At 38.0% G+C, this 14,502-nt stretch overlaps 3 protein-coding genes across 4 annotated transcripts in view; 1 reads left to right on the top strand and 2 right to left on the bottom strand.

Moving 5' to 3' along the window:
* The window catches only part of tmcc3 (transmembrane and coiled-coil domain family 3), a 231,490-nt gene that overhangs the window by 29,454 nt on the left and 187,534 nt on the right, over window positions 1-14,502 (top strand). The window lies entirely within an intron of this gene.
* LOC147310125 (uncharacterized) lies at window positions 797-2,477 on the bottom strand. Its single transcript, XM_086268038.1, has one exon. It carries the CDS (start codon window positions 2,475-2,477, stop codon window positions 978-980), a length of 1,500 nt encoding a protein of 499 aa, XP_086124164.1. The 3' UTR covers window positions 797-977.
* On the bottom strand, window positions 4,485-6,171 carry LOC147310124 (uncharacterized). The gene has a single exon (XM_086270315.1). The coding sequence runs from the start codon at window positions 6,169-6,171 to the stop codon at window positions 4,666-4,668; it is 1,506 nt and encodes a 501-aa protein (XP_086126441.1). The 3' UTR covers window positions 4,485-4,665.

Raw genomic sequence — 14,502 nt, 5'->3', positions numbered from 1 at the left:
ATGTATCAAACATACATTTTGCTCTTACTTCACATTTTAATATTTTTAATGATAACATTATTAGGTTTTTAATGTCCCTTACTGCAGAATAAAGATTTCTTATGAAAGTTTGGTTTTGTTTTGTTTTTATCTTTAGCTCCATTCTAAGAAAATGACCAGTTTCAAGTGTCCTCAGTGTAGGACACATACAGGATGCCATGCTGAAATGTAAAGCACTTACAATAGAAGCCACCAGAAACAAATTATTCCAGCCTAATTGATGACATTTATGGCATTTGTTTTCTGTGCTGACTGATATGCTGCTCAGTGCTTTGCTGCCTGCTTTTAAATCAGATGTCACTCTGAACATAAACACAAGCTACATGTGATGTCTCTGATGTGTATCTGTTTCTACCCGTGCTGATGCTAGCATGACTAAAGCTAGCCAAGCAGCAGTAAATATGTGAAGTAAGGCAGAAGGATATACTCATCAAACAAACAGGATCATAAGAATATAAAACCACGAGCACTACAAATGTAACAGAAATATGTTGACATAAAATGGCATGTTATTTGAAATCTACACGAAACAATGACACAACTACTTTTTTTCAATTTTTTCAATTTATTTATTTTTTACCAATTGTCCAAATTAGTCTGTGATTGGCCTTAGTGTGACAGAAATCATATTTATATACAACTAAATATGACTCAGCAAACATGTTTTAAATGGATGATTCCTCACTTGATGACGAATGATCCATTTCCATATTTGCTGAGTCTTAAATTTGATGTCAGTGAACTTTTCAGTGGTTGGTGTTAAAAAAAAGCCCCCAAATCCCCTATGAGCAAGCACTTGGCGACAGTGGAGAGGAAAAACTCCCTCTTAATAGGGAGAAACCTCTGACAGAACCGGGCTCAGGAAGGGGTGGCCTTCTGTCTTGACCGAGAGGGCTTCAAATGTTCACTGACAATTTAGTTGTATATAAATATGATTTTTAGGACTTGATGTTGACACCAATTATGTGAAATTGGGGACGCGCACAGTTCCGCTTCTTCTTGTTCTTCTTCTTACTTGGCGGAATCTCTGGCAGGCTCTTGACTTCAGTCTTGAGTTCAGCCACCTTGACATTGAGCATTTTCTGTTTGTCTTGTACACTTTGCAAAGATTCCTGTACAGAAAATGCAGCTGACTCTTCTTTTTCTATCTTCTGTTGTTCTGTGGTGTCTTTTTCTTTCTGAGGCTCCTGCAGAGACCTTGCAGTGGATGGCCGTGAGTCCTCTTTTTCCATCTTGTCCTGTTCTCCAGTCTCGTTTTCTTTCGGAAGCTCAAATTTGTGCATTTCATTTGCAGCAGTGGAATTTTGTTCTTTGTGCTGCTGTGGGATTTTAAGTGAGGAAGCTTTGGCCCCTTTCAGCTCTGGCTCCAGAGACTCTAGCTTCAAATCATGAAGGGCCTTGTTGGGGCAGAGCTGGGATTTCAGGTCACTGATTTCCAGGTTGAGTGTCTCCTGCTCCTGCCTATGTTTAACGGCCTGCTCTTCAAGCTGATTTTGAGCTGCTAGGAGCTGTTTCTGGAGCATCTCAATCTGCTCTTGCTGAATCCTACATTTGAGCTCAAATTCAGCCTCCTTAGAGGACTTCAGTCCTACAGAGTCAGTGTGTGAAGCCTCTGTGGTTGGAGTGGCAGACTCCACACACTGCTCTGTGGTAGGGTGGCTGATTTGGTCCTGCAGGGTAGCAATCACCTCATCCAATATGACCATAGCTTCATTGTCACTCACGAGAGTGTCTGTCTCACTGATGTCATAGGGCTTATTACTAGAAGCCTCTTCCAGCTGCTCTATGAGGCCTTTGATCGTTTCCTCGTGATTTTTCTCGTTCTCGTGAATTTCTTCACGAAGTTTGTTCACCTGAAGCTGGTGATAAGAGGCCCTCTTGTTTGCACCTACCATTTTACCGTAAAGGTCGTTCTGATGGTATTGGGAGGCTTCCAGTTGGTGTCTGAGAGCAGCAATCTCGTGCCAGGGATTAAACGGGGGTCTAAATGTGGGAATGGGTTGATATTCCCAAGTCCCTCCATTAGGCACAGGGTTTGGTCTGCTGGGGTTCTTCCCATTTCTCTCTCTCTCCATGTCCTCCTTTGCATTTGAAATGGGGAGCATTTCTTCATTTTTCGGGTTTGCTCCATCAGCCGTGCTGTTTTGAGCTTCAAGAAGAGCCCGGGCATATGCCCGAGTAATTGCTCTTCTTGGTTCTTCAGCCACTCTTTTCTGTTTTTGCTTTTTTTGTTTCTTTGGTTTCACAACCGTTTCCTTTGGTGGTTGTGCCACAGGAGACTTTTTAGTATTTGGTTGTGCGGCTTTATCAACCTCAGGTTTTGGTGTGATGACCATTTCTATTTTTGCTTCTGCCATTGTAGATGCGTCAGCGTGTGCGTTTCTCTGCGTCCGCCTTGTCTTTGTTTTAACAACCAGGTTGCTTTGTGTTTCTGCCATCTGAGATCCACTAAAGTCGGTTGAACGTCTCCCCTATTTATAGGGTTTTCAGTAGAATGTGCACTGTGACATCACAGGCTGTTCCTGTGATGCGCTGTTCCTTTGAAGTGCCATGATTGGAACAATTCAAAATAAAATGCCCACAAACCTAATGTAAAGGAAAGGCTTTTATTTTGTAGCACATACTGAATTAACACTATAAAAGCTACTCTACAGGAATTGCAGTAAAAAATAGGCATAATAATTTCTTTCATAATTTAAACAAGGACAGGTAGAAAACGTTCATATTTAGTGAAAGATATTTATTAACATTATCCAATGAGAGTTACTGAATGTCTGTAGGCAGTGAGATCTTGGTGGTTGATGAGGCGACAGAATGTCATCTATGTTTGGTTTTAAATTCAGTTTCAATGCTGAATCTAAGAAACAACAGACTGCAGAGGGAGACTTTAATAGAGGTTTACTAACTCTTACTATCATATACATTGTGGAAAAATCTGTCTTTATTTAGCATAATATATTTGTTATAAGCACTAAATATGTTTTATGATTAACTGATGAACACTAACGTACCAAGCTGAAACTTCAGCTCACCAGTCAGCAGCTTATATTCACAAAAAACAGATAAATCTGCGATCCATGCAACTCTAACCAGCCAACAAAAACATGTGTTCATAATACAAAACAAGTTTACTTTGTGAAATGTTAAAAGGTACAAAAAATAAAACAATAAAATAAAACAATATGTTTTCAAGACTTTTTCACAAGTTCCTATATCTCACTGAAATGTTACTCTGTAGCTGATTTCTCGTATTTTAAGTGTGATGAGAAATTTTGACTAGAAACAAGACAAATATACTTGATAAGAGTTTGAGTTTTTGCAGTGTATATGCAGCTGATTGATTTGGTCTTTAACCAACATGGAATCATTTATGTTGGGCAGCTGTGGCTATGTGTACTAATCAGTGCTTCAGTCCACACGTCAAAGGGCAAGATACTGAACCTTCGATTGTCCCCAATGCATTTGGGTGTGAATGAAATGTATGACTATGACTTCTAGTTCAAAAAGGGCTATTTATGTATTTAAGTCCAGTTGTTGCTCATTCACTGTTACCTTGAACGAGTCATGCTATCACCACTCTGTGTAACAGATATTTCCTATATAAGCAAATATGTTTTACACTATTTACCTACTGAAATGAAATGACTGAATGTATCAAACATACATTTTGCTCTTACTTCACATTTTAATATTTTTAATGATAACATTATTAGGTTTTTAATGTCCCTTACTGCAGAATAAAGATTTCTTATGAAAGTTTGGTTTTGTTTTGTTTTTATCTTTAGCTCCATTCTAAGAAAATGACCAGTTTCAAGTGTCCTCAGTGTAGGACACATACAGGATGCCATGCTGAAATGTAAAGCACTTACAATAGAAGCCACCAGAAACAAATTATTCCAGCCTAATTGATGACATTTATGGCATTTGTTTTCTGTGCTGACTGATATGCTGCTCAGTGCTTTGCTGCCTGCTTTTAAATCAGATGTCACTCTGAACATAAACACAAGCTACATGTGATGTCTCTGATGTGTATCTGTTTCTACCCGTGCTGATGCTAGCATGACTAAAGCTAGCCAAGCAGCAGTAAATATGTGAAGTAAGGCAGAAGGATATACTCATCAAACAAACAGGATCATAAGAATATAAAACCACGAGCACTACAAATGTAACAGAAATATGTTGACATAAAATGGCATGTTATTTGAAATCTACACGAAACAATGACACAACTACTTTTTTTCAATTTTTTCAATTTATTTATTTTTTACCAATTGTCCAAATTAGTCTGTGATTGGCCTTAGTGTGACAGAAATCATATTTATATACAACTAAATATGACTCAGCAAACATGTTTTAAATGGATGATTCCTCACTTGATGACGAATGATCCATTTCCATATTTGCTGAGTCTTAAATTTGATGTCAGTGAACTTTTCAGTGGTTGGTGTTAAAAAAAAGCCCCCAAATCCCCTATGAGCAAGCACTTGGCGACAGTGGAGAGGAAAAACTCCCTCTTAATAGGGAGAAACCTCTGACAGAACCGGGCTCAGGAAGGGGTGGCCTTCTGTCTTGACCGAGAGGGCTTCAAATGTTCACTGACAATTTAGTTGTATATAAATATGATTTTTAGGACTTGATGTTGACACCAATTATGTGAAATTGGGGACGCGCACAGTTCCGCTTCTTCTTGTTCTTCTTCTTACTTGGCGGAATCTCTGGCAGGCTCTTGACTTCAGTCTTGAGTTCAGCCACCTTGACATTGAGCATTTTCTGTTTGTCTTGTACACTTTGCAAAGATTCCTGTACAGAAAATGCAGCTGACTCTTCTTTTTCTATCTTCTGTTGTTCTGTGGTGTCTTTTTCTTTCTGAGGCTCCTGCAGAGACCTTGCAGTGGATGGCAGTGAGTCCTCTTTTTCCATCTTGTCCTGTTCTCCAGTCTCGTTTTCTTTCGGAAGCTCAAATTTGTGCATTTCATTTGCAGCAGTGGAATTTTGTTCTTTGTGCTGCTGTGGGATTTTAAGTGAGGAAGCTTTGGCCCCTTTCAGCTCTCGCTCCAGAGACTCTAGCTTCAAATCATGAAGGGCCTTGTTGGGGCAGAGCTGGGATTTCAGGTCACTGATTTCCAGGTTGAGTGTCTCCTGCTCCTGCCTATGTTTAACGGCCTGCTCTTCAAGCTGATTTTGAGCTGCTAGGAGCTGTTTCTGGAGCATCTCAATCTGCTCTTGCTGAATCCTACATTTGAGCTCAAATTCAGCCTCCTTAGAGGACTTCAGTCCTACAGAGTCAGTGTGTGAAGCCTCTGTGGTTGGAGTGGCAGACTCCACACACTGCTCTGTGGTAGGGTGGCTGATTTGGTCCTGCAGGGTAGCAATCACCTCATCCAATATGACCATAGCTTCATTGTCACTCACGAGAGTGTCTGTCTCACTGATGTCATAGGGCTTATTACTAGAAGCCTCTTCCAGCTGCTCTATGAGGCCTTTGATCGTTTCCTCGTGATTTTGCTCGTTCTCGTGAATTTCTTCACGAAGTTTGTTCACCTGAAGCTGGTGATAAGAGGCCCTCTTGTTTGCACCTACCATTTTACCGTAAAGGTCGTTCTGATGGTATTGGGAGGCTTCCAGTTGGTGTCTGAGAGCAGCAATCTCGTGCCAGGGATTAAACGGGGGTCTAAATGTGGGAATGGGTTGATACTCCCAAGTCCCTCCATTAGGCACAGGGTTTGGTCTGCTGGGGTTCTTCCCATTTCTCTCTCTCTCCATGTCCTCCTTTGCATTTGAAATGGGGAGCATTTCTTCATTTTTTGGGTTTGCTCCATCAGCCGTGCTGTTTTGAGCTTCAAGAAGAGCCCGGGCATATGCCCGAGTAATTGCTCTTCTTGGTTCTTCAGCCACTCTTTTCTGTTTTTGCATTTTTTGTTTCTTTGGTTTCACAACCGTTTCCTTTGGTGGTTGTGCCACAGGAGACTTTTTAGTATTTGGTTGTGCGGCTTTATCAACCTCAGGTTTTGGTGTGATGACCATTTCTATTTTTGCTTCTGCCATTGTAGATGCGTCAGCGTGTGCGTCTGCGTTTCTCTGCGTCCGCCTTGTCTTTGTTTTAACAACCAGGTTGCTTTGTGTTTCTGCCATCTGAGATCCACTAAAGTCGGTTGAACGTCTCCCCTATTTATAGGGTTTTCCAGTAGAATGTGCACTGTGACATCACAGGCTGTTCCTGTGATGCGCTGTTCCTTTGAAGTGCCATGATTGGAACAATTCAAAATAAAATGCCCACAAACCTAATGTAAAGGAAAGGCTTTTATTTTGTAGCACATACTGAATTAAATTTACCGCCACATCTCCTTAAACCCTTTCAGCCTTTACCCACCCCCAGCGCACCCATTCAAGTGTCCCATTCATTAAGGCTTGGAGAGAAAAGGCATGGCTGGAAAGCGGGGAACTTTAGCCTTCCCTGAAGAAATGCTATTATAGAGGGTGAAAAGCGCTTAGGGAGCGTGAGGAAGAGGAGGAGAAGGAGGAGGAGAGAGTCTTCTTCAGTTCATTTGCTTGAAAGAAACAGAGTTGCTTCTCAGGCAGAGATACAAAAAGGAGGGAAGGCAATAAATAAAATGAAGAAATTGAATTAAAGGCTTGTGCACACAGGTTCAGATGTCTTGGAGAACTGAAGATTAGAGCACACTGTTCATGGTTTTACTAGATGTACCTGCTGCCTGGCTCATCTGAAGCTAACCTACAAGAAAATGTAATTTATTTAACACTTCTGATCTCAAACTTGGTTTGAAATGTTAAAAATGTTTTTAAACAAAGATTTAAACTATGAAGATTTTTAAATTAAATAACTGACACACTCAAAGTTATAATATAACACGAAATTGCCAAATAAAGATAGCTGGGTTAGGATAACAAGATATGCACTGACTGTGGTGCAAGCTCCGTTTACAAAGGATGGGCTCGCTTATACTCTTTAACAAGGATCTGAAACTAAGATACACAGCTGAAAACCCTTTGCATCGACATGTAAGGCAGTGCTACAACCAGCAGTCCTGCATAAATAATAAACTTTGGGCTAACGTGGCAGGCTACCCATGATATTTAGGATAAACCACACAGAACCAGATCAAAAACCAGTATAGACAACTGCAACCAGATGCATGTGGTGCACAAGCTGATTCATGAAGTCACAGTTTAAATCCTTGAGTGAGAGAGCAACTTTAATCTGAGGCAGGCCCGGCCCTAACCAATCTGGCGCCCTAGGCAAGATTTTAGGTGGCGCCCTCCTACATCGGCAGTGTAGTGTATGTACTCAGAAGAAACCGAATAGCTTTGTCTTTGACCTTTTTTTTTTTTACTTAAAGAAAGCAAATTCACAATCAGAATAATTAACAAGATAAAAAAATATATGAATAAATAAATGAATACAAAAAATAAAAAATGAATATATGAAATACAATAAATTTTACATACATAAACACAATAAAACGTGTCAACAAGTTGGATAAAATAAATTAAAAATACAATATAAATAAGGCACTGCACAAAACAAGATATTAAATAAACCAGTATGACTTTAACAACTATATTACAAAAAAGGGGATCCTACAGAGTTGCTTTTTAATACTGCATTAACTAGAATGACTTACAAATTACTGTACACCACCCCCTCATCAACCTCACATCACCTGCTACAGCCTTACTCTCCTAGTCTTTCTTGCAGCAAAGTCATCTACAACATCATCATATGACAACTGATTTGAGACCACATGATTTATGCTTATGATGGAAAGTCCACTGAGACGTTCTTGCATCATAGTAGATCTCAGGTAGGTTTTAATGAGTTTGAGCTTAGAGAAGCTTCTTTCAGCAGCAGCCACTGTAACAGGAAGAGTGGCAAAGATTCTCAGAGCAACCCACATGTTGGGGTAAATTTCTGCCAGCTTCTTCTCATGCAGGAAGGTCAAGAGTTCCATGTTTGTCATGTTCTTTGATGGCAATGGTGGGAAATTCTGCATTTCCATTGCAAGCTCTGTGCCATTAATGTCCGGCTGGCTGTCATGGGTCAGAGTAGTACTCAGTGTTTGGCACTGCTGTAGCAGCTCTTCTATTTGTAAGTTGTGGAAATTGAGGAGTACTCCAAACTTGTCATTCACCTCTCCAAGGTTCTGAAATCTCTCATCAAGTGAAGAGATGGCTGTATCCACTACCACATTAAAAAATGTGGTTTCCATTTTTTTTAAGGGCATCTTGTATGGGCTCATCTGGAGACTCATAACCGAAGTGCCTTTTGGTGGTTCTCAATCGCTTTTGTTTGAGTTCAGCCTCCACATTCATTTCTTCACACATCTCCTTTGCCGTTGTCTGTGCATCAGAAAATCCAGTGTTTCTGTAGCTGGTGAGGGAATCTTTGGTTTTCTTCAGCAAGTCGACAGCCACATCTAGCTGCATGGAGGGCGACTGCACCGCTTGATGCTGCTGCAAAACTGGTGGGTTGTGCTGCTGAGGTGGAGGCAACAGGAAGACTGCTTGATGCTGCTGCATCATGGCTGGGTTGTGCTGCTGATGCTGCATCACTGGTGGGTTGTGCTGCTGAAGTGGAGGCAGCAGCGGTAGATGTGGTAGATGGCCCAGGGGTGGGATTTAGAAACTTCAACAGTGCATCTGAAGAGAGGAGTATGTGACACCACTGAGTATTAAAGTCTAACTAGAAAAATTTGCATTTCCTGCGAAAATGCAGTGTGGATGCTTAAAGCTGAAGCTGTATGCAAAAACTAGCTGAAAAAGCTGAAAAGTTGCAGAAATTGTAAAAACTTTGCAGAAGCAAAAGAAGTTTGCTAAAATGGAATAACTTAGCAGAACTGCAATATCTTAGAGGAAACATAATACTTGGCAGAAATACAATAGCATAGCAGAACTTTGCAGAAATATTGTAACTTACCAGAAACATGATAACTTCTCAAAAATACAAGAATTTAGGAGAAATAGTATAAGATAACAGAAAGAATATATTTAGCCAAAAATACTTAAACATTACAGAAACACTATGATTTAGAAAAATAGTACAACATAGCAGAAATACTGTGATTTACCAGAGACACTGTGATGAACTATGAATATTGTAATTTTAAATTAATACTATGTTTTAGCACAAATACTATAATTTGACAGAAATACTATCATTTGGCAGAAATACTATATTAAGCACAAATCCTATAAAAAGCAGAAATGGTATGATTAAGCACAAATACTACATTTAGTAGAAATACTTTGTTTTAGCACAAATCCCATAAAAAGCAGAAATACTGTACTATGATTTAGTAGAAAAACTATAATTAATCAGAAATACTAAATTTAGCAGAAATACTATATTAAGCACAAATACTATGAAAAGCAGAAATAGTATGATTAAGCATAAATACTACATTTAGCAGAAATACTATATTAAGCACAAATCCTATAAAAGCAGAAATAGTATATTAAGCACAAATCTTATAAAATAGCAGAAATAGTATTATTTAGCACAATAGTAATAAGTTAAACAGAAAAATTGGAAAAGCAAAATGGACAGCTGAAAAAATGCTGAACATGCTGAGGGTCCCTCAAATATACTTGTTAAATGACAAAAATCTGCAAAAAAATTTATTACAGCCACACAATCACAAATATGTACACATGAGGAAACACACATGCACAGAGAGACCCACACACAAGATCCAATTCAGTCAACCAGTCTAAATATATTGAATTTAAATCTTAGAATGAGATCATCCCATTAAAAGCCTTTCTCTCTCTCTCTCTCTCTCTCTCTCTCTCTGTCACACACACACACACACACACACACACAGGGAGAGAGAAGTAAGTTTCTAGGTCAGCCTGGGAGCTGCTGAATTTGAATCCACCAATCAGAGAGGCTGTGCACTTTTCCCCACCAAAACAGGTGCATCTGTTTACACACGCAGCAGCACAGAGAGACACAGGATTTTTGCAGTCTATTTCTCATAGTGACGACTCCCCTCAAACAAATGACCGTAATTTCCTAACCGTAGGGGCTAGAACGGTCATTCTTACACCGTTTTGTTCAGAAGAGATGGGGGAATCTTCAAGTGTTGACAATTTAATATTAAAATATGAATTTTTAGAGATATATGACATGGATGACTTGTTGACTTAGAAGCCACGAATTCCCCAATATGCAAATTTGAATGCCTGAGACCACATATGTGATTGGCTGGCTGGGAAGCTGTGCAGGCCCTGATTTGTGGATTTGAATTCCTCAGCCCTCAGATATGATTGGCTGGCTTAGAAGCCACGAAGGCCCCAATATGCAAATTTGAATGCCTCAGGACACTTATTTGATTGGCTGGGAAACTGTGCAGGCCCTGATTTGAAAATTTGAATGTCTCAGTCCTCACAGAGGATTGGCTGCCTGGGGACCTGGCAGAAATATGTAGAAATACTATTATTAAGCATAAATACTACATTTAGTAGAAATACTATGTTTTAGCACAAATATTATAAAAAGAAGAAAAACTATAATTTAGCAGAAATACTATATTAAGCACAAATCCTATAAAAAGCAGAAATACTATAATTTAGAACAAATAGAATAAAAAGCAGAAATACTATAATTTAGCAGAAATACTATGTTAGGCACAAATCCTATAAAAAGCAGAAATACTATAATTTAGCAGAAATACTATGTTAGGCACAAATCTTATAAAAAGCAGAAATACTATAATTTAGCAGAAATACTATATTAGGCATAAATCCTATGAAAAGCAGAAATAGTATGATTTAGCAGAAATACTGTGTTTAGCACAAGTACCGAAAAGTACCAGAAATACTATGATTTAGCAGAATAGTAATAACTTATTGAAACACAAATGCACAGAGGGACACACAAACACAGGCTCTAATCCAGTCAACCAGTCTAACTATGTTCAATTTAAATCCTACAATGACATGCTGTCAAATAAGGGCAGGGTCCTCTCTCTCCCACTAAACACACACACACACACACACACACACACACACACACACACACACACACACACACACACACACACAGGGAGAGAGGACTAAGTTTCTAGGTCAGCCTGGGAGCTGCTGAATTTGAATCCACCAATCAGAGAGGCTGTTTACGTTTTCCCGCCAAAACAGGTGCATCTTTTTACACACGCAGCACAGAGACATAGACCTGCTTCTTTCAGTTTATTTCACATAGTGAGGATTCCCCTCAAACAAATGACCATAATTTCCTAACCATAGGGGCTAGAGCGGTCATTCTTACACCGTTTTGTTCAGAAGAGATGGGGGAATCTTCAAGTGTTGACAATTTATCATTAAAATATGAATTTTTAGAGATATATGACATGGATGACTTGTTGACTTAGAAGCCACGAATTCCCCAATATGCAAATTTGAATACCTGGAGCCCACATACATGATTGGCTGGCTGGGAAGCTGTGCAGTTCCTGATTTGTGGATTTGAATTCCTCAGCCCTCAGATATGATTGGCTGGCTTAGAAGCCATGAAGGCCCCAATATGCAAATTTGAATGCCTCAGGACACATATATGATTGGCTGGGAAGCCGTGCAGGCCCTGATTTGAAAATTTGAATTTCTCAGTCCTCACAGAGGATTGGCTGCCTGGGGACCTGGCAGAAATATATAGAAATACTATGATTAAGCATAAATACTACATTTAGTAGAAATACTATGTTTTAGCACAAATACTATAAAAAGCAGAAATACTATAATTTAGCAGAAATACTATATTAAGCACAAATCCTATAAAAAGCAGAAATACTATATTAGGTACAAATCCTATAAAAAGCAGAAATACTATATTAGGCACAAATAGTATAAAAAGCAGAAATACTATAATTTAGCAGAAATACTATATTAAGCACAAATCCTATAAAAAGCAGAAATAGGATGATTAAGCATAAACACTACATTTAGTAGAAATACTATGTTTGAGCAAAAATCCTATAAAAAGCAGAAATACTATATTAGGCACAAATCCCATAAAAAGCAGAAATAGTATGATTAAGCATAAATACTACATTTAGTAGAAATACTATGTTTTAGCACAAATAGTATAAAAAGCAGAAATATTGTAATTTAGCAGAAATACTATATTAGGCACAAATCTTATAAAATAGCAGAAATAGTATTATTTAGCACAATAGTAATAAGTTAAACAGAAAAATTGGAAAAGCAAAATGGACAGCTGAAAAAATGCTGAACATGCTGAGGGTCCCTCAAATATACTTGTTAAATGAAAAAAATCAGCAAAAAAATGCACAGGGAGAGAGAAGTAAGTTTCTAGGTCAGCCTGGGAGCTGCTGAATTTGAATCCACCAATCAGAGAGCCTGTGTACTTTTTCCCGCCAAAACATGTGCCTCTTTTTACACACGCAGCACAGAGAGGCACAGGATTATTGCAGCCTATTTCTCATAGTGAGGACTCCCCTCAAACAAATGACCATAATTTCCAAACCGTAGGGGCTAGAGCGGTCATTCTTACACCGTTTTGTTCAGAAGAGATGGGGGAATCTTCCAGTGTTTACAATTTATCATTAAAATATGAATTATTAAAGATATTTGACTTGTAATGCACCATAACTGAGTAGAGCGAAGCAAAAACTGCCTTGACTTGCCCTCAAACAACGCTTTCTAACTCGAAATCTATTTGGAGTATCGATATCATTCTTTCACCGTAAGAGACAGCAGGCTTTGGTGAACAATCATGGAAATTTTCAGGTCTCTGTGGAAATCCAACAAAAAGTTATGACGAGAGAAAAAAGTGGTTCATTTCCACAGTTTGAAATCTGAAGAAATCTGAGCGAAGGACGAATTTCCTACCCTCAAACAAGTCCAACTCATTTCAGAACGGTAATAGGTGAGAAAGAAATTCTTGAATTGTGAGCGTCAGGGGTGTCTGAAGATATTCGGGGACAAGCCTGATGTCTTAACTTTGCTTCGTTAAGGAGATATGACGATTCGAATATGCCTCTCATTACAGAAATCCAGCGGTGATTTTGAACAAGCTCTCCATTCACTTTATATGGAGAGTTTTCTGACCTTGTGTTAGTCTGAGGAGATTTGCAAAAATTCTATAAATCCCACAACAATGATGGTGACATTTTCTGAAAGCCAGCAAAAATACCTACGTTTTGATGTATAATTTGTGGAAGTTGAGTGAAAATTGAGCAAGTAGCAGGAAGTTGTTCGGACATGAAGTGAAAATTGCAAAACCTTCAGTGGCACACTGGAAGCCAAGAGCATAGCAACCATAACAACACATGTATTTTGTGAAAAATCACAATTTTGCAACTCAAAACTTTAAGAGGCATAAAAGTAAAACAGTAAAAGATTTGAAAAAGCTGAATCATACCTGAATAGCCCAATAATTTGTGAACATTTTAAAGTTTGAATGGTTGTTCTAGGTGAAAATATGAGGAAGTAGTTAAGTTTCAAAAACAAGCAAATTTTAGTAGAATTGCTGAAGTTTCCCATTCATTTCAATGGGACAAATTAAAGGAAAAAAGCTTAATATTTTAAAAAGTATAATAGTTAAAAATAGCAAAAATCGTAGCAGGAATTAGCAAAAATAGCTGAATAGTTTAAAATTTGAACGGTGAAAATCGGCTGAAAATTGTGGAAGTAGTTTAACGGCGAAAAGTGTACGGAAGCAACTAGAATAATAACTAGAAAAATTTGCATTTCCTGCGAAAATGCAGTGTGGATGCTTAAAGCTGAAGCTGTATGCAAAAAGTAGCTGAAAAAGCTGAAAAGTTGCAGAAATTGTAAAAACTTTGCAGAAGCAAAAGAAGTTTGCTAAAATGGAATAACTTAGCAGAACTGCAATATCTTAGAGGAAACATAATACTTGGCAGAAATACAATAGCATAGCAGAATTTAGCAGAAATATTGTAACTTACCAGAAACATGATAACTTCTCAAAAATACAAGAATTTAGGAGAAATAGTATAAGATAACAGAAAGATTATATTTAGCCAAAAATACTTAAACATTACAGAAACACTATGATTTAGAAAAATAGTACAACAGAGCAGAAATATTGTGATTTACCAGAGACACTGTGATGAACTATGAATATTGTAATTTTAAATTGAGACTATGTTTTAGCACAAATATTATAATTTGGCAGAAATACTATAATTTAGCAGAAATACTATATTAAGCACAAATCCTATAAAAAGCAGAAATGGTATGATTAAGCACAAATACTACATTTAGTAGAAATACTTTGTTTTAGCACAAATCCCATAAAAAGCAGAAATACTGTACTATGATTTAGTAGAAAAACTATAATTAATCAGAAATACTAAATTTAGCAGAAATACTATATTAAGCACAAATACTATAAAAAGCAGAAATAGTATGATTAAGCATAAATACTACATTTAGCAGAAATACTATATTAAGCACAAATCC

The sequence above is a fragment of the Aulonocara sp. 'chitande type north' Nkhata Bay genome, linkage group LG17, assembly GCF_057382095.1.
Source record: "Aulonocara sp. 'chitande type north' Nkhata Bay isolate Kocher_YH1m ecotype deep benthic linkage group LG17, A_spYH_male_GT1.1, whole genome shotgun sequence".
NCBI lineage: Eukaryota > Metazoa > Chordata > Actinopteri > Cichliformes > Cichlidae > Aulonocara > Aulonocara sp. 'chitande type north' Nkhata Bay.
This window is presented reverse-complemented; position numbering and strand designations above follow the sequence as displayed.

Excerpts from the sequence above, each read along its gene's own strand:
- LOC147310125 (XM_086268038.1), bottom strand. The coding sequence starts at position 2,477 with ATGGCAGAAACACAAAGCAACCTGGTTGTTAAAACAAAGACAAGGCGG.
- LOC147310124 (XM_086270315.1), bottom strand. The coding sequence starts at position 6,171 with ATGGCAGAAACACAAAGCAACCTGGTTGTTAAAACAAAGACAAGGCGG.